The sequence below is a fragment of the Dipodomys spectabilis genome, unplaced genomic scaffold (genome assembly GCF_019054845.1).
Source record: "Dipodomys spectabilis isolate Male_0828 unplaced genomic scaffold, ASM1905484v1 ptg000190l, whole genome shotgun sequence".
In the NCBI taxonomy this organism is placed as follows: Eukaryota; Metazoa; Chordata; class Mammalia; order Rodentia; family Heteromyidae; genus Dipodomys; species Dipodomys spectabilis.
The window spans coordinates 5,943,247-5,960,169 of record NW_024870867.1 but is presented as its reverse complement, the minus strand read 5'-3'; the positions used below and the strand labels follow the sequence as shown (position 1 = coordinate 5,960,169).

The window sequence follows — 16,923 nt, the reverse complement described above, 5'->3', positions numbered from 1 at the left end:
ACCATTATGAATTGGAGTACACCCTTACAGGCTGAAGAGATCTCACTCTTAATGTTCTATACTTTCTACCATGCATACTTTCCTTCTGGAGAAAGATGCCATGAAGCATATTCTTGGTAGCCTACAGCAGCTTTCATTTGACAGTGATTATGTGTATTTCTTTTGTTTTAGGATTTAAAAACATGAGAAACCATTTTCTGCTGTTTACAACATACTTAGCCTATAGTATTTTGTTTAAACCACAAAAAGAAAAGTCTTTATGTATATGTCCCTCACTGATTATGGTGTAGCTGATGGATTTTCACATTTGGCCTTTATTTTATTTTTTTGTCGGGGGGAGGGGTTCGGTTGTGGGCCTGACTCTACCACTTGAGCCATAGCACCACTTTCAGCCTTTTCTTTCTGCTTATGTGGTGCTGACGAATCGAACCCAGGACCTCACGCATGCAAGACAAGCGCTCTACCACTGAGCCACCTTCCCAGCCCAGATTTGGCCTTTATTGAGTCTAGTTAATTCCTTCTGTACCTGCTTTGTTGTAGTATTTTTATAGTAATTTATTTTTCTTCTAAAAGGTGTATTACATTGGTTGACTTGGTTATATTGAGCCATGCTTGAATCCAAGGAATAAATCTACTTGCTCATGGGTTATAAATCTTTTAATGTTTGGTAGATTTTTTTTAATCTGTATTTTATGAGAATGTTTGCATTTACATTTACAAATCTATTGGCTTGTAAGTTTTTTGTTGTGATGTTTTCATCTGGCTTTCATTTCTCCCACTGTGGCACAAGCCACAGCTATCCTTAGTCTTGAGCTTTGCAACTTCCTGGAATTTATAAAAGGCTAGGTGGATCCCAGACTTCCACAAGGACACATTTTCTGTTGAGGAATGTGATGCTTGCTTGCAGAAAGACAGATGAGCTGAGAGTCTCCTACCATCTTACTGGCATCATTTTTCCTACAAACATAGTTTTGAAATTTCTCATGGGGATGTAAATGTTCTCTGTATTTAATTATGTTTTTTTCATCTAGTGTTTTAAAATAGCCTATAATTGAAAAATTGCTTTCAATGTAGTCATGAAAGGAATAAGTGCTACAAAAACAATTTTCCAGTAAAAGTGATAGCAGAAGTTCAGTATTTCCACCTCCAGAAAATTCTGCATCCTTTGCATGTGCCTGTATGGCTAATACTATCCCTTTATAGTGCCTAGAGTTTTTCCAAAGGCCACTTTGGGGCTGGGAATGTGGCTTAGTGGTAGAGTGCTTGCATCGCATGCATGAAGCCATGGGTTCAATTCCTCAGTACCACATACAGAGAAAAAGCCAGAAGTGGTGCTGTGGCTCCACTGGTAGAGTGCTACCCTTGAGCATAAGAAGCTCAGGGACAGCGGCCAGGCAGAGAGTTCAAGCCCTAGGACTGGCAAAAAAGTAAAATAAAAAAAGAATAAAATTCTAAATAAAAGCTAATGATGGGATAAGGTAAAGAAAGCTAAAAAGTATAATAATTTATAAACATTATTTTTGTAAATGCTGATGTCTATGAAGACAATTCAAAATACATCTTAAATAGCATAAACTAACAATACTTTTCTTTAAAAGATAAATATAAAGAACATTGCAAAGAACTACATAGTCATATTAGATTTAGGGAATGATTATGGATTATCTTTATCTTTGTGCACTCTGATTTTTCAATTTGTAAGCAATAAAAGAACCTAGTATTACTTTTTAATTAGAAATAGCAATAAGACCCAGTAACTAAAAGAGCCCACTACTCTAGGGTCATTCAGAAGTTTATAAGATTTTTAGAAATATATGTTTTTTGGCTCTTAATGATAATGGTATATTGAAATTAAAATAATGTGAAATGCTCACTCTACTCCTAATAGGCTACAGTTGTATTTGGTCATATGCACAGAGCTTGAGAAAACACAATTTCTTTGGATTCCAAAGATAGTTTTATCCACTCAACCAACTCCACATTCTCTTAGTACATATGACAATTATGATTCAAAAGAAACACCAGAGGTCCATTAAATTTTTTAGGCCATTGAGATATGAATAAAACTGGTATTCTATTTCATGTACTACATATTCACTAATAAAAAAAACCTAAATCAGGTTAAAATAACATTTCTTCTGAATTATTTAAGTCTACCCACCCACACATATCAGATTCTTATGGAATGCTATGTGTGATCTCAGACCCTGAAAAGATTTTTAATAAAGAGTTCAAAGAAAGATTGAACAAGGAGGTAATACCAAATATGGATAAAAGCTGTTACTTTTGGCATGCCTTCTGTGTGCTAGACATAATGCTATCCATGAAAAATAAGACATATCTGCCTACTTTCTGTGATGAATTTATATGATGATTAAGTAAACAAAATGCAACTAGTATTATATGATTTCAGACCACAAAGTAAACAGAGCATAAGAATAAAGAAATTGTATATAAGAACTGTAGAATTTGAACAAGTGACACATGGTCACATGACTACAGTGAAACCTGTGAGTGAAGCCCAGGAGAAGGGGAAAGAAAGTTAATCAGCAAAGCACAGAAATTGCCATTGAACCTTTCCACAATGGCAAAAGTCTAGTGAAGTAGGGGAACTGAGATAGATTGTTAAAGAAGTAGTCAGAGACTACATATTTCAAGATCACCTGAGCGTACTATTTTATATTTACTTCTAAATGGATAGATTAAATGATTTTGAGATGAGGAGTAACATGATCTAATATTTTAATAACCCTAGTCTGCTAATTAGCTAATTCTAGATACAACCTACTGAGAAATGAAGCAAAGATTAAAAAAAAGAAAAACAATCAGAATCAGCCACAATAATAAAAGAGAGCTCGCTGTAGAAAAGTAGGGTTGAAGTTGGTAGCAAGAACATTTTGAGGAGGGGACGGAGGGGAGGCTGGGAAGGGATGGGAAGGGGAAACAAAGGAGGAAGCTACAATGCTTGATAAGAAATGTACTCATTATCTTGCTCATGCAATTGTAACCCCTCTGTACAGTATTTTCACAATAAAGGAAAAAATAACATTTTGACAGTATCATGCAATGGAGAAGAACCATATTCATGTCATCTTATTATTTACTGCAGGATTGAGAAACTGAAACCAGGCCAAGGAACCAAACAGGAGACAATTTGGAAAAGTGGCTTCTATATTAAAATTGCTTAAGGCAGAAGTTGGTTTTGGTGTGCAATTGTTTTGCAGCATTGTAATACTCCTACTTATATGCTAGGAAATACTTACATTCTCCACTTTTAGAGTTGTTTTTAAGAAGTAATAGAGGATGTGTGAAAACTCATGCCCAGTTCTAGATTATTCTCAGTATTGCATGTAATGACTAGTCACTAAAGTCAGCAGTATACTTACTGAGTATCATCCAAACATGTTTTTATCTTTTGGAAACCAATTTTAGAAATCATTTACAAACACACTTCACAGATAAAAGTGGCCTTTGAGGACTGGGAAGGTGGCTCAGTGGTAGAGCGCTTGCCTTGCATGCATGAGGTCCTGGGTTCAATTCCTCAGCACCACATAATCAGAAAAAGCCGGAAGTGGCTGTGGAGCAAGTGGTAGAGCATTAGCCTTGAGCTGAATTGCTGAGGGACAGCACCCAGGCCCAGAGTTCAGGCCCCATGACCAACAACAAAAAAGTGGCCTGTATCTTGTATATACACTTTTCTAATTTGGGGAGGGGAAGGGAGATAACAAAATGCTGAAATAAGGATACAGGTTCACCCATTGTAACAATGAGATGTACAAGACACTATGTTGAAAATGAACTTTACAACTTCCAGGGACAGGGAGGGAGGAGTTGGGGAGGTGGGGAAGGAAGTGAGGGTAGAGGAAAAACAAAGGAGGCTTAACAATGCTCCATAGGAAATGTACTCATTACTTAACTCATATAACTGTAAACCCCTGCCTAGTATTTTTACAATAAAATAGATATGTATAAAAAATAAAGAGAAAGAAGTACCTCCTTCCCAGAAAAAATATTATGCCAATTTATATTTTCTAATATATTTATGAGAAGAATTAGTTATTCCCAACATTATTTACCATTTTGAAATAAATATTGTCTGGCTCAGGAGGAGTAGTCACTCATACTTTTTTGTTTACTACTTAACATTTGTTACATGTTATCTAGCCATTTGCAATATTGTTGTTGTGCTATACAAGTTGTTTACTCATTATAATACGTGCTTGTTCACCAGCTTTTCTTTCCTGATTTTAAATTGCTACTGTGGAAATCATAAATATTTTTATTTCTTCCATGTTTTATTATTTTTATTTTCATTTAAGATAAAAAGGTCATTTGGATTGAATCTATTGTAATGAGACATAAGTGATGGATGAAGTTGAAATGGAAAGAGACTGTGGAAGATATTATTTGGACCTGGTATGAGTTACAGTTCTCATGTCTCCAGCACAGTGCTATTTGAGGACGGTAGAAATTTTTAGAGGTAAGGCCTCTTGGAAGGACTTAGGCCATTTTGGATGTGCCATCAGATGGGATACTGAGAGATTTCCTCACTCTTCTTCCTTCTTTCTCTTTCATTTCTCACCAAGAAGTGTGTGGTATGTTTCCCCTGTACTCTCCTGTCATAATTGTCTGGCATACCACAGTCCTGAAAAGAGCCATCTGGCCATGGATGAAACCCTTTAAAACTACGAGCCAAAACAACTCTTTTCAATTGATTATCTCAGATTTTTTTTCTGATAGTGGAAAGACATCATTTCTTAGATTTTCATCCATTCTCTTCTCCTTACATATGTTCACACATTTTGTAAGTTAGTATCACCCTATATGTGTTCATGCACTTGTTAATATCACCTTATATTTCTTCCCAATGAAAGAAACACTGGCACAATGAGGCAAGCATTTGCATCTCTGGAATCTGGAATTTGAAGGATGAATCTCTGAGCAGATGCTTAAGTTGAAAGATAACTGACTGGACCGAAGGTCTCCTGCCATAGTTACCAGAAATTTAGGGTAGCTAAATTTACCTCAGGTTCTTGAGTAAAGAGAAGTATTTGAGCAAGACTTGAGCATAAGTAACGATTATAAGGAAGTTTATTTGAAAAAGAAATACAACCGAGAAAGAGAGCAAGTGGGCTGGACGGACCATGGGATGGCAGCAGTTCAGGCTGTCTCAGCCATACTGCATTGTCAAAGGACTATAGAGACTGGCCTTGAGTTAAATGAAGAAGTCAGGGCCCTTAACGATGGTGGCTTGCTACTACTCAAATTATTTCATTTTTTCTTTTTGAAAAATTGGTCCATTTTACCTAATTTGTCAAATTCTAGTGTGAAGGCGTTTTCTATCATGTTCAGTTCCGCACCAATAACCTACATTGTATATTGAAATTGGTGATTTTCATCTCTCTTTTTTTCTGTTTTATCAGTTTTCTAGGGGTTTGCAAACTTTATATCTTTTCAAAGTATGGACTCATCATTACTTATGTGTTCTTGATTCTTTTACTATTTTCAATTTCACTTATTTATCCTCTTAACTTTTTCTTTCTGCTTTCAATGGATTTATTTTGACTTTCTTTTCCTAGGTCATTGATGTAGGAGCACAGAGAACTGTTTTTGAAATATTTTTCTATTATATCTATTTAATTCTATAAAGTCCTATAAATGTCCCTCTTAGAAATAGTATAGTTCTAGAATGCACTTTTTGTTTTCATTTATATCTTTAAAGAAAATTTTAGGTTATAAGACTTTCTTTCCTCCATGAATTATTTAAAGTATGGACCCCTTTAGTTTCCAAGTGTTTGGAGATTTTCTTATATTTCTGTCACTGATTTCTTATATGCTTCTATTCTAATTAGAAAAAGAGCTCCATATAATACCTCTTCTTTAATTTATTTAATATAACAAAAATAACTGTAACAAGACACATCTGGTTGTGGGCACTAGAAACATATAACTATCCTGTTACTATTATTTGAGAGTTCTATACATGTTTATATGATACTGCTGTTGGATGATACTGTAGGGTACTCCCATATTGTTTCTGATTGCCAGGGCAATCTTTCTAAAAGTTACCCAGAGAGGTACAGATGACTGATACTGTGAATGTATCTATTTCTACTTTTAACTGTACCATTCTTCATTTAGTTTATATTCATATATTTTGAAGCTTTATTTTTTAATTCACAGACAATATGATGACTGTCTTGGAAGGAAATGAATCACTTTATCTTAATGTGTAATTTTTGCTAGTTTTTCTTTGTCAATCTTGTCTTACATAAACAAAATTTCTCCTCAACTTTTTAGATTTAAAAAAAAAAGATGGTGTTTTGGTTGGTGAGTCTCCTCTTTCTCTACTGCATATTTGGAAGTGCTTGGAACCTTGACATTGGCTGGGTATCTTGTTTCAGAGAAAATATTGAGCGAGGGGCTAAAAGTGTGCCTCCATTGTTCTTTTGTGCTATTGAACCCATCTTCTGAGGAGCTCCATTTCACCAGAGTGTGAAAAACAGGACAAGGATGTTTAAAGCAGGAAAAGAGTGGTTATGATTCAGCCTTCCAAACCCACATTGGTCTTATCTTGACCCAGGGGATCACAGTTTGTTTCTTGGAAACCTTCTACACAATTCAGCACTTGTAAGTTTCCTTTTTAACATGGAGTCACATGCGTGAGATGGAGTCTCTCATGCTCATTTTAGTACCTTCAACCCCTGTCAGAACCAAAATTATAACTATGATAATAAATTATCTGTTTGAGGAAAGATAATTATTATAATGTATTACATCTTGTGCCCACCTAGATACTACAAAGAAAAGCATGCATTTTGATGGAAATAGTAAGAGCTGAAATGTGAGATATAGTAAACAAATAATAAACCCAGGAGTGACAGGAATCTAGAAACACAGGGACAGAAAAGAAAGAGTCATAAATGAGCAGAGACTTGTTAAAAATGCCTAAGATAATAAAAATGACAGTTTTAGAAATGTTGCACAAGAATGAGGTCAGAATAGGCCCATTGCTTGGGGCATATGACTAGCTATTCTGGAAGGAATAGCTAGTATGTGGAATAACAAAGAAAGGTTCAGAAAGACCTCAGTAGGAAAGAATAGAGAGGGTCAAAGATAACAAGATGAAGTGAGGTAGTGATAAACGGATAAACCTGCCTTTAGGTTAAAAGAAAATCCACTGTACAAGATTGAAGGAACAAGAAAGGCCACAGGAAAAATACTCTAATATTTCCTTTGGTTACAAGTATGAACCAGAACAACTCAAAATGATCACTACAACCAGCAAAGGGAACATTTACAGAAATGTTTATTTAGATATAACCTCTACTAGTTTGTCCTTCTCAGAACATACCTGCTGTACAATGTTTATTTCTATATGCTGTTACTTTAGAAAGACAGGTGCAAGTTAAGACTCACTAATGCTAGGGACATGAATATTTAATACAATCTCTCAAAAGGCCTTGGAATATGCTCCTATAAATGATGAACTCAATACAGGGCATAAGAGATTTAAAATGATTGAATGATTAGCTGTCATATAAAAACACTTTTTATTTGCTCCTTATTGGCCTAAAACATAGAACTTAAAGTAGTAGATAGAACTTATAAAATATAGGTATTTTAATAAAATGTGTTCTTACTTATTGAAGAAGTTGAAGAGTTTGGGAATATATGGGATTTAAATATAGGGTTGGAATCAGTTTTCCTAGCCTTTTCAATGGTACCATTATATGTCCATCTACTTCTCATTGTGGCTAATAAAACCTATAACTTGTTCTTCTATTTCTTTCTAATAGTTATGCAAGTGATTGCTCAGGTAATAAATATATCACACAAATGGTAGTTAAATAATCTTAACATTCACTTTTAAAAAGTGAACAAGGGAATATCAGAAATCAGAAAAACACGTAAAACATGTTCCTTTCTGGCTACAGGATCAGCAGAACACTTTATTTTAATGAACCTTGGTAGATATCTGATTCTTATTATAATAGAAAGGGCAGCTATTTTTAATCTGCACTAGATTAAGACAGTGCATTATTATAATATTAACAGATTAAGACAGTGGCTTGATAGTATTTTTTCAACCTTTTATGTCTTTGGTATTTTTTTCAACTTGTTCTATCAATTGTATGTTAGAAAATCCTGAAGTATGACTGCAGAACTTTGTGTCTATCCATTTTCCTCACATATTTGAAATTCTGTCACTGAGCCATGCCTTTGTTAGTCTGTTAGTCCAAGCTCTATGACACTAAAACTGTATGACTTGAAACACTCATTACCTCAGTTTCTGAATGTTGCAGTCAAGGTGTTGGCTTAGATCTGTAGTCTGCTCACTACTTTATTATGCAAGGATGTATTTCCAAGCTCACTCATAAAGTTATTGGCAAGGTATCTAAAAGTTGAGTTTCAGCTATGTGGTTTATAAAGAAAATAAGGTAAGGAAAGGCACAAGGAAAGTGTAATTTTTTTTACATTCAGCCAGAATTGATCATTTCTGGTAATTCTATTGTTTTTTTCCACCCAAGTATTATTTTTCCTCTTGAAGAGCGTATTAAAAACTTATGGGCTAAATTTTATTTTGCTTTAAAAACTTGGAAGGATACCATTCTATGTATTTCGGATTCCCATGATTTCTAATTAAAAGTCATGACTTTCTGTATTTAATATGCCATTTTTCTTTGTTTTGGATTTTAGAAAGTTTTGGCCTGCCTTAAATTATTTTAATATTTACTCTGAAATCCATTAGGGTCTCAAAATTTGAATGTCTTTCACCAATGTTTGTAAAGTTTTTGACCAATGTCCTTTCTGACTTTTTTTCCCCTAATTCAGGTACTCTACCACTTGAGTTACAGTTTTACTTCTGGCATTTTGGTGGTTAACTGGAAATAAGATTGTCATGGACTTTTCTTGCTACAGCTGTGATCACTTTTTTAAATTGCTATTTCACTCATGCTATGGGACTTGGGCTATAAGATTCAACTTTTATGTTTTTAATATTAGACTCTCAAAAGAAAAAAAAAAAACCTTATCACAGAAGCACCTGCTCTGAACTAGTTTGCACATATTCAGAAGTCAGGGTGCCCTCATATTATGTAACTGCTTCTTAATTTGAAGTTATTTCCTCTCACTTCCTTCAATTAATCCATCTCTTACTGGAGAACTCATGTTGTGTGTGTGTGTGAGTGTCTGTCTGTCTGTGTCTGTGTGTCTGTGTGTCTGTGTTGTCTATGGTGGGGCTCGAACTCAAGTCGTGGGAGCTGTCCCTGAGCTCTTTCACTCAAGTCTAGTGCTCTACCACTTTGAGCCACATCTCTACTACTGGTTTGGTGGTGGTTTGGTGGTGGTTAATTAGAGAATAAAGTCTCAGGGTTTTCCTGTCAGGGCTGGCTTTGAACTGTGATCCTCAGATTTCAGCCTGTGTAGCTAGGATTTACAGTTGTGAACTACCAGCTCCCGGCTGAGAACTCAGCTTTTGAGAACGATAATCCACACCTTAGAACCTCCCTGAAGCCCTCCAACCTCCTGACTATCATTGATATTTTCTCCTGAGGTAAAATCAGGGAAATGAAAGCAGGATGCAGGCCTAGAGATTCCCAAACATCTAATGCCCACATGCATCAATGATGACAACCTCAAAATACCCAAGGCAAGCTTCAGCTCCTTGCCCTAATGATTTCTTCAAGACCAGATTTCAAGCACAGTTATCCATTGAGCTAGACTTTTTAAACAATTTCTGCTCTAGTATACTACTTGAGACCCACTTGAATGAGAGAGAGAGAGAGAGAGAGAGAGAGAGAGAGAGAGAGAGAGAGAGAGAGAGAGAGAGAGAGAGAGAGCCCAGCTATGCTCCTCTGAGTATGCATCTCGGGATGGTGGTAAAGGGCCTGAATTTCAGGAAGCGAGGATCTCAGAGCTGGTGGGGGCGGGAGGGGGGGACAGAAGCCACATCAATGTGGAAATGGGGGGCGGGGGGTTCCAGCCCAAACTTCTTCCTTTTTGAGAATGCAGGTGGGCAGACTTCCTTCACGGGCGTCCTTAGAGTCCTGGTGACTCGGAGGGTGGCTGTTGTGCATCCCCTGCGCGCGCTCCCTTCCTGGGCTCTCTCCTCTCCCACACACCCGCGTACATGCAGAAGAAAGTTTTATACAGCCAGAGCCCGCGTTGACGTAGGCATCGCCTCCCCTCCGGGCTGGAGAGGAGCCCGGAAGGGAGCCCTGGGGGCGAGGTGGAGGTAGGGGAGCGGGGTGGTTACTTGGATTCCTATGGTTAGGGTCCAGGGGCGCAGCAGATGCGGAGCCACCCAAGAGTCTTGGGTCCTAGACCCACAGATACCCCAGGCGTCTCCCTCCTCCGTCAAGCACCTAAACCCCAATGAGGTCATAGCAATGAGAGAGAATCGGATCAAGAGAGAGGGGGAGGAAGAGGACGAGGACGAGGAGGCAGAAAAAACCCAGACGGAAAGAGGCCATCAGACAAGGTCGCTTTTCCTGGCGACACAGCAACGGCGAGGAGGAGCGTGGTGCTGAATATCATCGGGCCGCTCTGCGCGGCTCGGCTCGGCTCTGCCGGGGACCCGGCACCCGGGGACTCAGAAGCACTTAGCCTTACCAGGAAAACAAAGGCGAGGAGGCGAGGCGGGGAGGCAGAGAGACTGGGAGCCGGCCTCCTGCTGTCATCTCCCAGGAAGCGGTGCTCCTCTCCTCAGCCTGGCTCAGAGAAGCGAACCCGATGGGTTTGGGAAGCTGAGGAGGGAGCGGATTTCCCTGCGGAGAGCTGAGACGCGGCAGAACTCTGGACAGCGCCCCGAGAGCCAGCGATGGGGCTCCGGCTCCCTCCACCTCCCCTCGGGTCCTGCAGGTCTCTGGTCCTTGAACGCTGGGCTACTGATGTGCGGTCTTGACTCACACCCAACTCCTCAGCCCAGGACCATCCATCTACGATCCCCCCAGAACGAACGTGTCGGGAGGTGGAGTCCCTCTTCTCTACCTCCCGCCAGACCCGGGAAGACCAGTCTCCAGCTCTGGAAATCCAGTCCTTGTGGATAATGTGTCACTGGTGAAGAAAGAAAAGTTTGGGGATCTGGTAGGGGGTGGAAAGGCGTAAGGAGGATCGTGGAAGACAAGAAGGTGGATGGTTGGCGTTCCTCTCTGATCTGGAAGGGATGATGACCCAGGAAGGATGTGCACCAGCGGCCAGATTATTGGGAGCCTCTTGGTGCTCTCCGTGCTGGAGATAGGGCTAGGGGTGTCCAGCGTGGCCGTGGGGGCAGTCAGCTTCAGCCTGGCCCTCCGAGAGCACAAGCCGCAGCTCGGAGACTCGTCCCCGGTATGGAGCGGGGTGTGTGTACGTTGAGCCATTTCACTCTTTACCTATTTAGGATGATGAGCAGTGTGCGTGCTTGCTGTAGTCACTGGGTCACTGCCTCCACGGGAAACAAAATCGTAAAATCTCCTCTGGCTTTGCATGTAGGTCCCTGGTGGGCAGCTTTGCTTCTTGATGCTGTTCTTTTCCTGGGTGGTTTGGGGAAGCTGGAAGGGGGGTGGGGGGAGTCGGGTTGTTATGCTTCCCTTCCTTGGGTTTGAGAGCAAATTAACTGGCTTTGTTTAAACTTGAGAGGAAGAGGTTCAATATCCACTGGCTGGTGGGGAGAGGGGTCACACATGTCGATAGCAGACTCACTTGTCTTTTGTGCCTTTGATGTGAGAGCTACATTATTTTCCTGTACCAGAACAAGCATGGTCGTTATCTGTCCATACAACTCTGGGCAACAGTGCCCAGGGTGCATCCAAGCAGCCCCAAGATGACAGAAGGGGTGGCTGGTGTGTGTGTGTGTGAAAGGAAGGAGGTGGGTGAATATCATCCCAGAAATCATTGTTCTTCATTTTTCCTTTGCTGGTTTTCTCAGACTTCACATCTGCAAACTCCTGTAAGTTCTAGGCAATACAGTGATGAGAAAAGGAAAACCATTCTAATTGGGCAGCACCTCACCTTAAAGAGTAACTTGGGCAAATTCCATAATTTTCTTTGGGTCAAGTGGCAGATTCATCTAGCTTCTTGTTTAACTCTTAAGATACATCTCAAGGAAAGTGGTTTTTGTGTTTTTTTTTTTTTTTTGGTGCAAGACAGACTCGAACCCAGTACCTGATGCTTTCTCTCATTGGTTAGCTCTCTACTGAGTCATACCTCAACCCCTCAAGGAGAGTTGTAAGAGGTCCTTTGCCTTCACAGCAGATAATAATTATGCACTGTTCCTAATGAGGATCTAATTGTTAAAACACACACACACACACACACACACACACACACACACACACACACAGCTTCTTATTCAAGTTATAAGGCTACCATGTCCTTTTGGGTCTCTGGTCTTGCTCCTAGATAATTTACTAAGAAGCCACTCTGTCACTGATAGATAATCCATGGTGTACTTAATAGCCATTGTTTCACTATATAAGCTTTGAGTCACTAACGCAGAAACAACCACTTAGAAGTTCAAGAAAAATCAGTACAAAGTGAATTGCTTTTGAGAGATGGTCTATCATGCTTAATTCTAATAAAATTGCATTTTGGATGGTTAGTTTTTGCATTTTATTTTTCTAGTTGAAATAAATAGGTTTAAATTACAGGATCTGTAAGGAAAAATACTGTTTATTCTAACACCAAGTTTCCCTAAGAATCCTTGTTCTGAATTCAACAAGTTATCAATACCCTCCAAGTAAGTCTCTCATTCTTTATTATGTAGTTTGGGTCAATGTATGTATCAAATGTGAGTTTGGGAAGGAAAAAGAAGCATCTTTAATCTGATAATTCTACATCCTATATGTGGCTACAACTTTTGGGGGAGTTGTTATTATCGTATAGCTAGAAGTAAGTTAAACTTCATTATGGACTGTGAATGTATAATGCCAACATATAGAGAAAGGGGGAGAGAATATGATGTTTTGATGACATAAGAAGAAGCTCACATAATCAAATCATTTCTCACTGATTACAGTCAAGAAGCTGAGTAATTAAATGTGAGTTGTCTCTAAGTAATACTAAAGCACACTGTCTATGGGTTAATCTTCAAGAACTAAAAAAATGATTTCACTAGCTTGGAATTGTATAAAATAATATAATTTTTCTCTTCTCATAATAGATCAATATTGTCTAAATGAGTATGTACCAAAAAAGGAAAAGAAAAGAAAATTGGAATCAGCTCCAGGAAAAGCAATTGAATCAGTTATACTGATTTATAAAGAAGTGATTCTATTTCAAATGACTGTTTACAGTAAGCAAAATTCCTCTAGCAATAGTTTTGAATGCTACATTGCCTACTTCAGTAAAATCAAACAATACATTTGACTGAATGAATGAATTGGAAACAACAATGCCCAAACAGTTGCTCACTTTCATAAATCTAACATAAAAAGGTAACATTTTTAAAGAAATAAATAGCCAGTTGGGAATCACTATGTTTTTCAAATTATAGACAAGATAAGTAAATTAATGAAATTGTTTTCATAAGTCCATTATGGCACCATCTAAACTATCATTTAATCCTTTCACTGATTAATTCATCTAGCCAATAATTATTAAGGGTTCAGAATCTTTCCTGTAGAGGCCATAAAATGATTCAGAGCACTGTCATCAAAAGAGTATCACCTTGTTTAAAAACAAGATGAATACATCACTGACTTTGTCAGGGGTAAGAAGTTGGAATGGGACCTCAGATCACAGGAAGAAGAGAGAAGTTGGTGTGGTCACTAAAATATCTGGTGGAAGAAGTGGTATTTTACTCTTGATATCACAAAGCTATTGGAATCAATGTATCTCAGTGTTTATATATATATATATATATACACACACATATACACACACACACACACACACACACACACACACACACACACACACACACACACACACACACACACATATATATATATATATATATATATATAAAACAGAGCTAAGGTGTGAATTTGCACTACATAGTTACAACTCACAGAGGTATCATTCCCTGGTTGAGTAAGTAGCCAAAGTTTTCTCCTTCATAAAATAGGATTTTTATAAGGTACAATGAAATAACGTTGTTAGAAAAGTGTGTGGCCTGAAGAAGCATCGGGTAATAATGAGCAGCTGATGTTGGATGAGACTTGCAGTGGAAAGAGTCACAGGAGAGCCTTTGGGGGCTACACAGATGAAGGCAGAGTACTGGGATGGGATGGGCTGTGTTTCAGGAGTTGGCTCTTCTGTCTTCTAGTACGTGACAGGAAGGTGAGGATAGAAGGAGTGATAGGGCCAGAGTCTGAGGAAATAGATTTTCTTCATATTTTAATAATAATAACAAAAACAGTCATTACTGTTTCTTCTTTCTCAAGAAAACACCAGGAAAGCTCGATAGAAAATGAATCTCCGTGGGAACTTATAAGTAAAAAAATCTCTGTCTTATTTATGAATACCAAATGAGATCTTGCACTAATTAACCTGTCAGCATACACATAGAACCAGACTGTGTTTTGATTAGTGCTGGGAAGATTACTTCAAAACATTAATATCATTATTACAAGATTTCTGAATTAAATTGAAAAGTCAATAGAAATAAAAGCTTAACTACGGGGGATTAATTTTCTATGGAGAGGCCCTGAAATCATAAGCTTTTATCTAGGAAAAATACACTACATTTTTAGGCAGTTACTTTGATTATTCGGTCTCAAATTTGCAAACATTTTTAAAAGTGGCTTTAGAACCAAGTAGTATTAAGAGAAAGAGCTTTAAATTGATAATGTAGAGGCTTATGTAGATTATTTCCAGCCACTATTTCATAGTCAGGCAAGGCAATTCCCATGATCAGTCTTTAAAAGGTGTGCAATTAATGAGAAAAAAGTCATCTGATATAATTTTATAAATGTGTACAGCATTTGATTTTCTTTGTTCTTTTTTATTGCTGTATGGTCACTTGCAATGAAACCACAAAATCAGAAAGTGTAACTGTTAGGTGACAATAAATGAACTATTGAGTAAACTGCTTTGGAAAAGACATAGTCATGTGAAATAAAATCAATGCATAAGATTTATTGACAAGAAGTTAATATACAGCATCATGTTTCCAATTTCCTGCCAGAAATCAACCCTCTCAGTCTCCAGTGTACCTGGTCCAGTGAGAATGCCCTGCATTCCATATGGAGGCCTCAATGCGGATCCATGCATCCTTGAGAACTTGAGTTTGCTGCTCTAGGAAGTTTGCAATTGACAATCTAAAAATTTAGATGGTGGCTTTAAGGATAGAGACTCATGCTGAGTCCCATTTTATTTATACCATGCTACGATTCCTTCAATCTACCTCTGATAATTATTCTGTACCATTTAATTCAGAACAAAAGGACTTTTTGAAGTCTAGTTTTCCCACGTGTAAATCAAAAGGTAGCCTTTTGGAGTATTTATGACTTTTATTTATCTTAAATCATTTAACATTTGAATGATTTCATTGCTTCTTTTCCCGGAATACCTATGACAGGTATATCATTGCTAGATCTGATGTTTTGCTTGGGTGAAATTTATAGCACAATCGACACACATACCTGTTCAGTAGGCTTTTGATTCACCATGGCAACAACTCAGCCAATTTGAAGAGCTTGTAGAAATTCAGCTCCTCACTGATCCATAGCACAGCAATATGAGGGAAGTGCAGTTGCTGCTCCAATACATTAGTACTGATATTTAAATCTAGCAAAATTATTTAATAAAAGATGAAACAACAATATTTTAAAAGCTCTTCAGTTACTTCAAATGCAAACCATTTGCATCGAGGGTCAAAATACCCACCATGCAGGCTTTATATTCCTTATTAAGGAAAGTAATCACTTCCCTATTTTCAGAAAAAATAATACAAATGCATATTATGTCCCCATTTTATCTTTAATTTTAATCATAGAAGTAATCCATGAATATACATATTAACAATTATACTTTGAAAAATAGTGAAGGCATCTTTCTTATCAACATTAGTTATCATTATTATCACTGCCTCAGACACATTTTTCCATGTGTAAATACTTTATGGAGGAAGGAGTACTGTCCAATTGCAACCAAGTTTCTGGAAATAATAAAGGCTATCTATAAATTCTGCAGAGCACAGGTCAAACCTATTATATGACTCATTTTCATTCTAAGATGTTACTATGTACCTGATGGGCTTAGGCAATTTGATAAGTTAAGTAAACTAAGTATGTTTATTAATCAAGGAAGTATAACATGTATCAAAAGAGGCATAAACATAGGTAGATTCATCTCTGATGTTTACTGAAATGATACAATGGAAGAAAAATGTTGGTGACATTATTGATGAGATTTTCTTAGTCAAAATACTGTTCTTATATAAGATATACCTGTTGGAGTAACAAAATTGTCTCTAGAATTATGACTTTTATACAAAGGTACAACTTACTAGAAGTCTTTGACTCTTAGGATTTGGGTGAAAATATTTGCATCAGTCACTTAGTTGATGATGTTCTGATAGAAACACGTACTGATCAAATTAAAAACTGAATTTGGGCATTTAATCTAAAATGATTGGGTTGGCTTTTTGAATGAGCTTACATAACAAGTCTATTTAATATATATTTTTATCATGGTAAAGCAATTAAAATTTTCACCCATTTGCCTACTCCTCTTGTAATAGTTAATCACACTTGTAGAAGTAAGAGCTTCCCACCCATCCAACCTTAAATGGTTACCTTTAATCTCAATGAAAAGTGCAATTATTTTATTATATGCAAATATACAAGTGTTTAGGCATGTGTACTTGAGATACACAACACACACACACACATACACACACACACACACACATATTCCCCATCATACACATTACATCCAAATGGGAGAAAACTTAATAGCTTAATATTTAAATGATGTTGGGTCAGAAGCATCCCT

At 37.6% G+C, this 16,923-nt stretch overlaps 1 protein-coding gene across 2 annotated transcripts in view; it reads left to right on the top strand.

Annotated features, from left to right (window-relative positions):
* Nucleotides 1-11,184: 11,184 nt before the first annotated feature.
* Nucleotides 11,185-16,923, top strand: part of Tmem196 (transmembrane protein 196) — a 48,333-nt gene continuing 42,594 nt past the window's right edge. Inside the window, exon 1 of one of the 2 annotated variants that reach the window (XM_042695844.1) lies at nucleotides 11,185-11,331. In XM_042695844.1, the coding sequence (XP_042551778.1) occupies nucleotides 11,185-11,331 (147 nt within the window). Of the gene's footprint in view, nucleotides 11,350-16,923 lie in introns of both variants that reach the window. The other variant, XM_042695843.1, reaches the window with a different exon arrangement.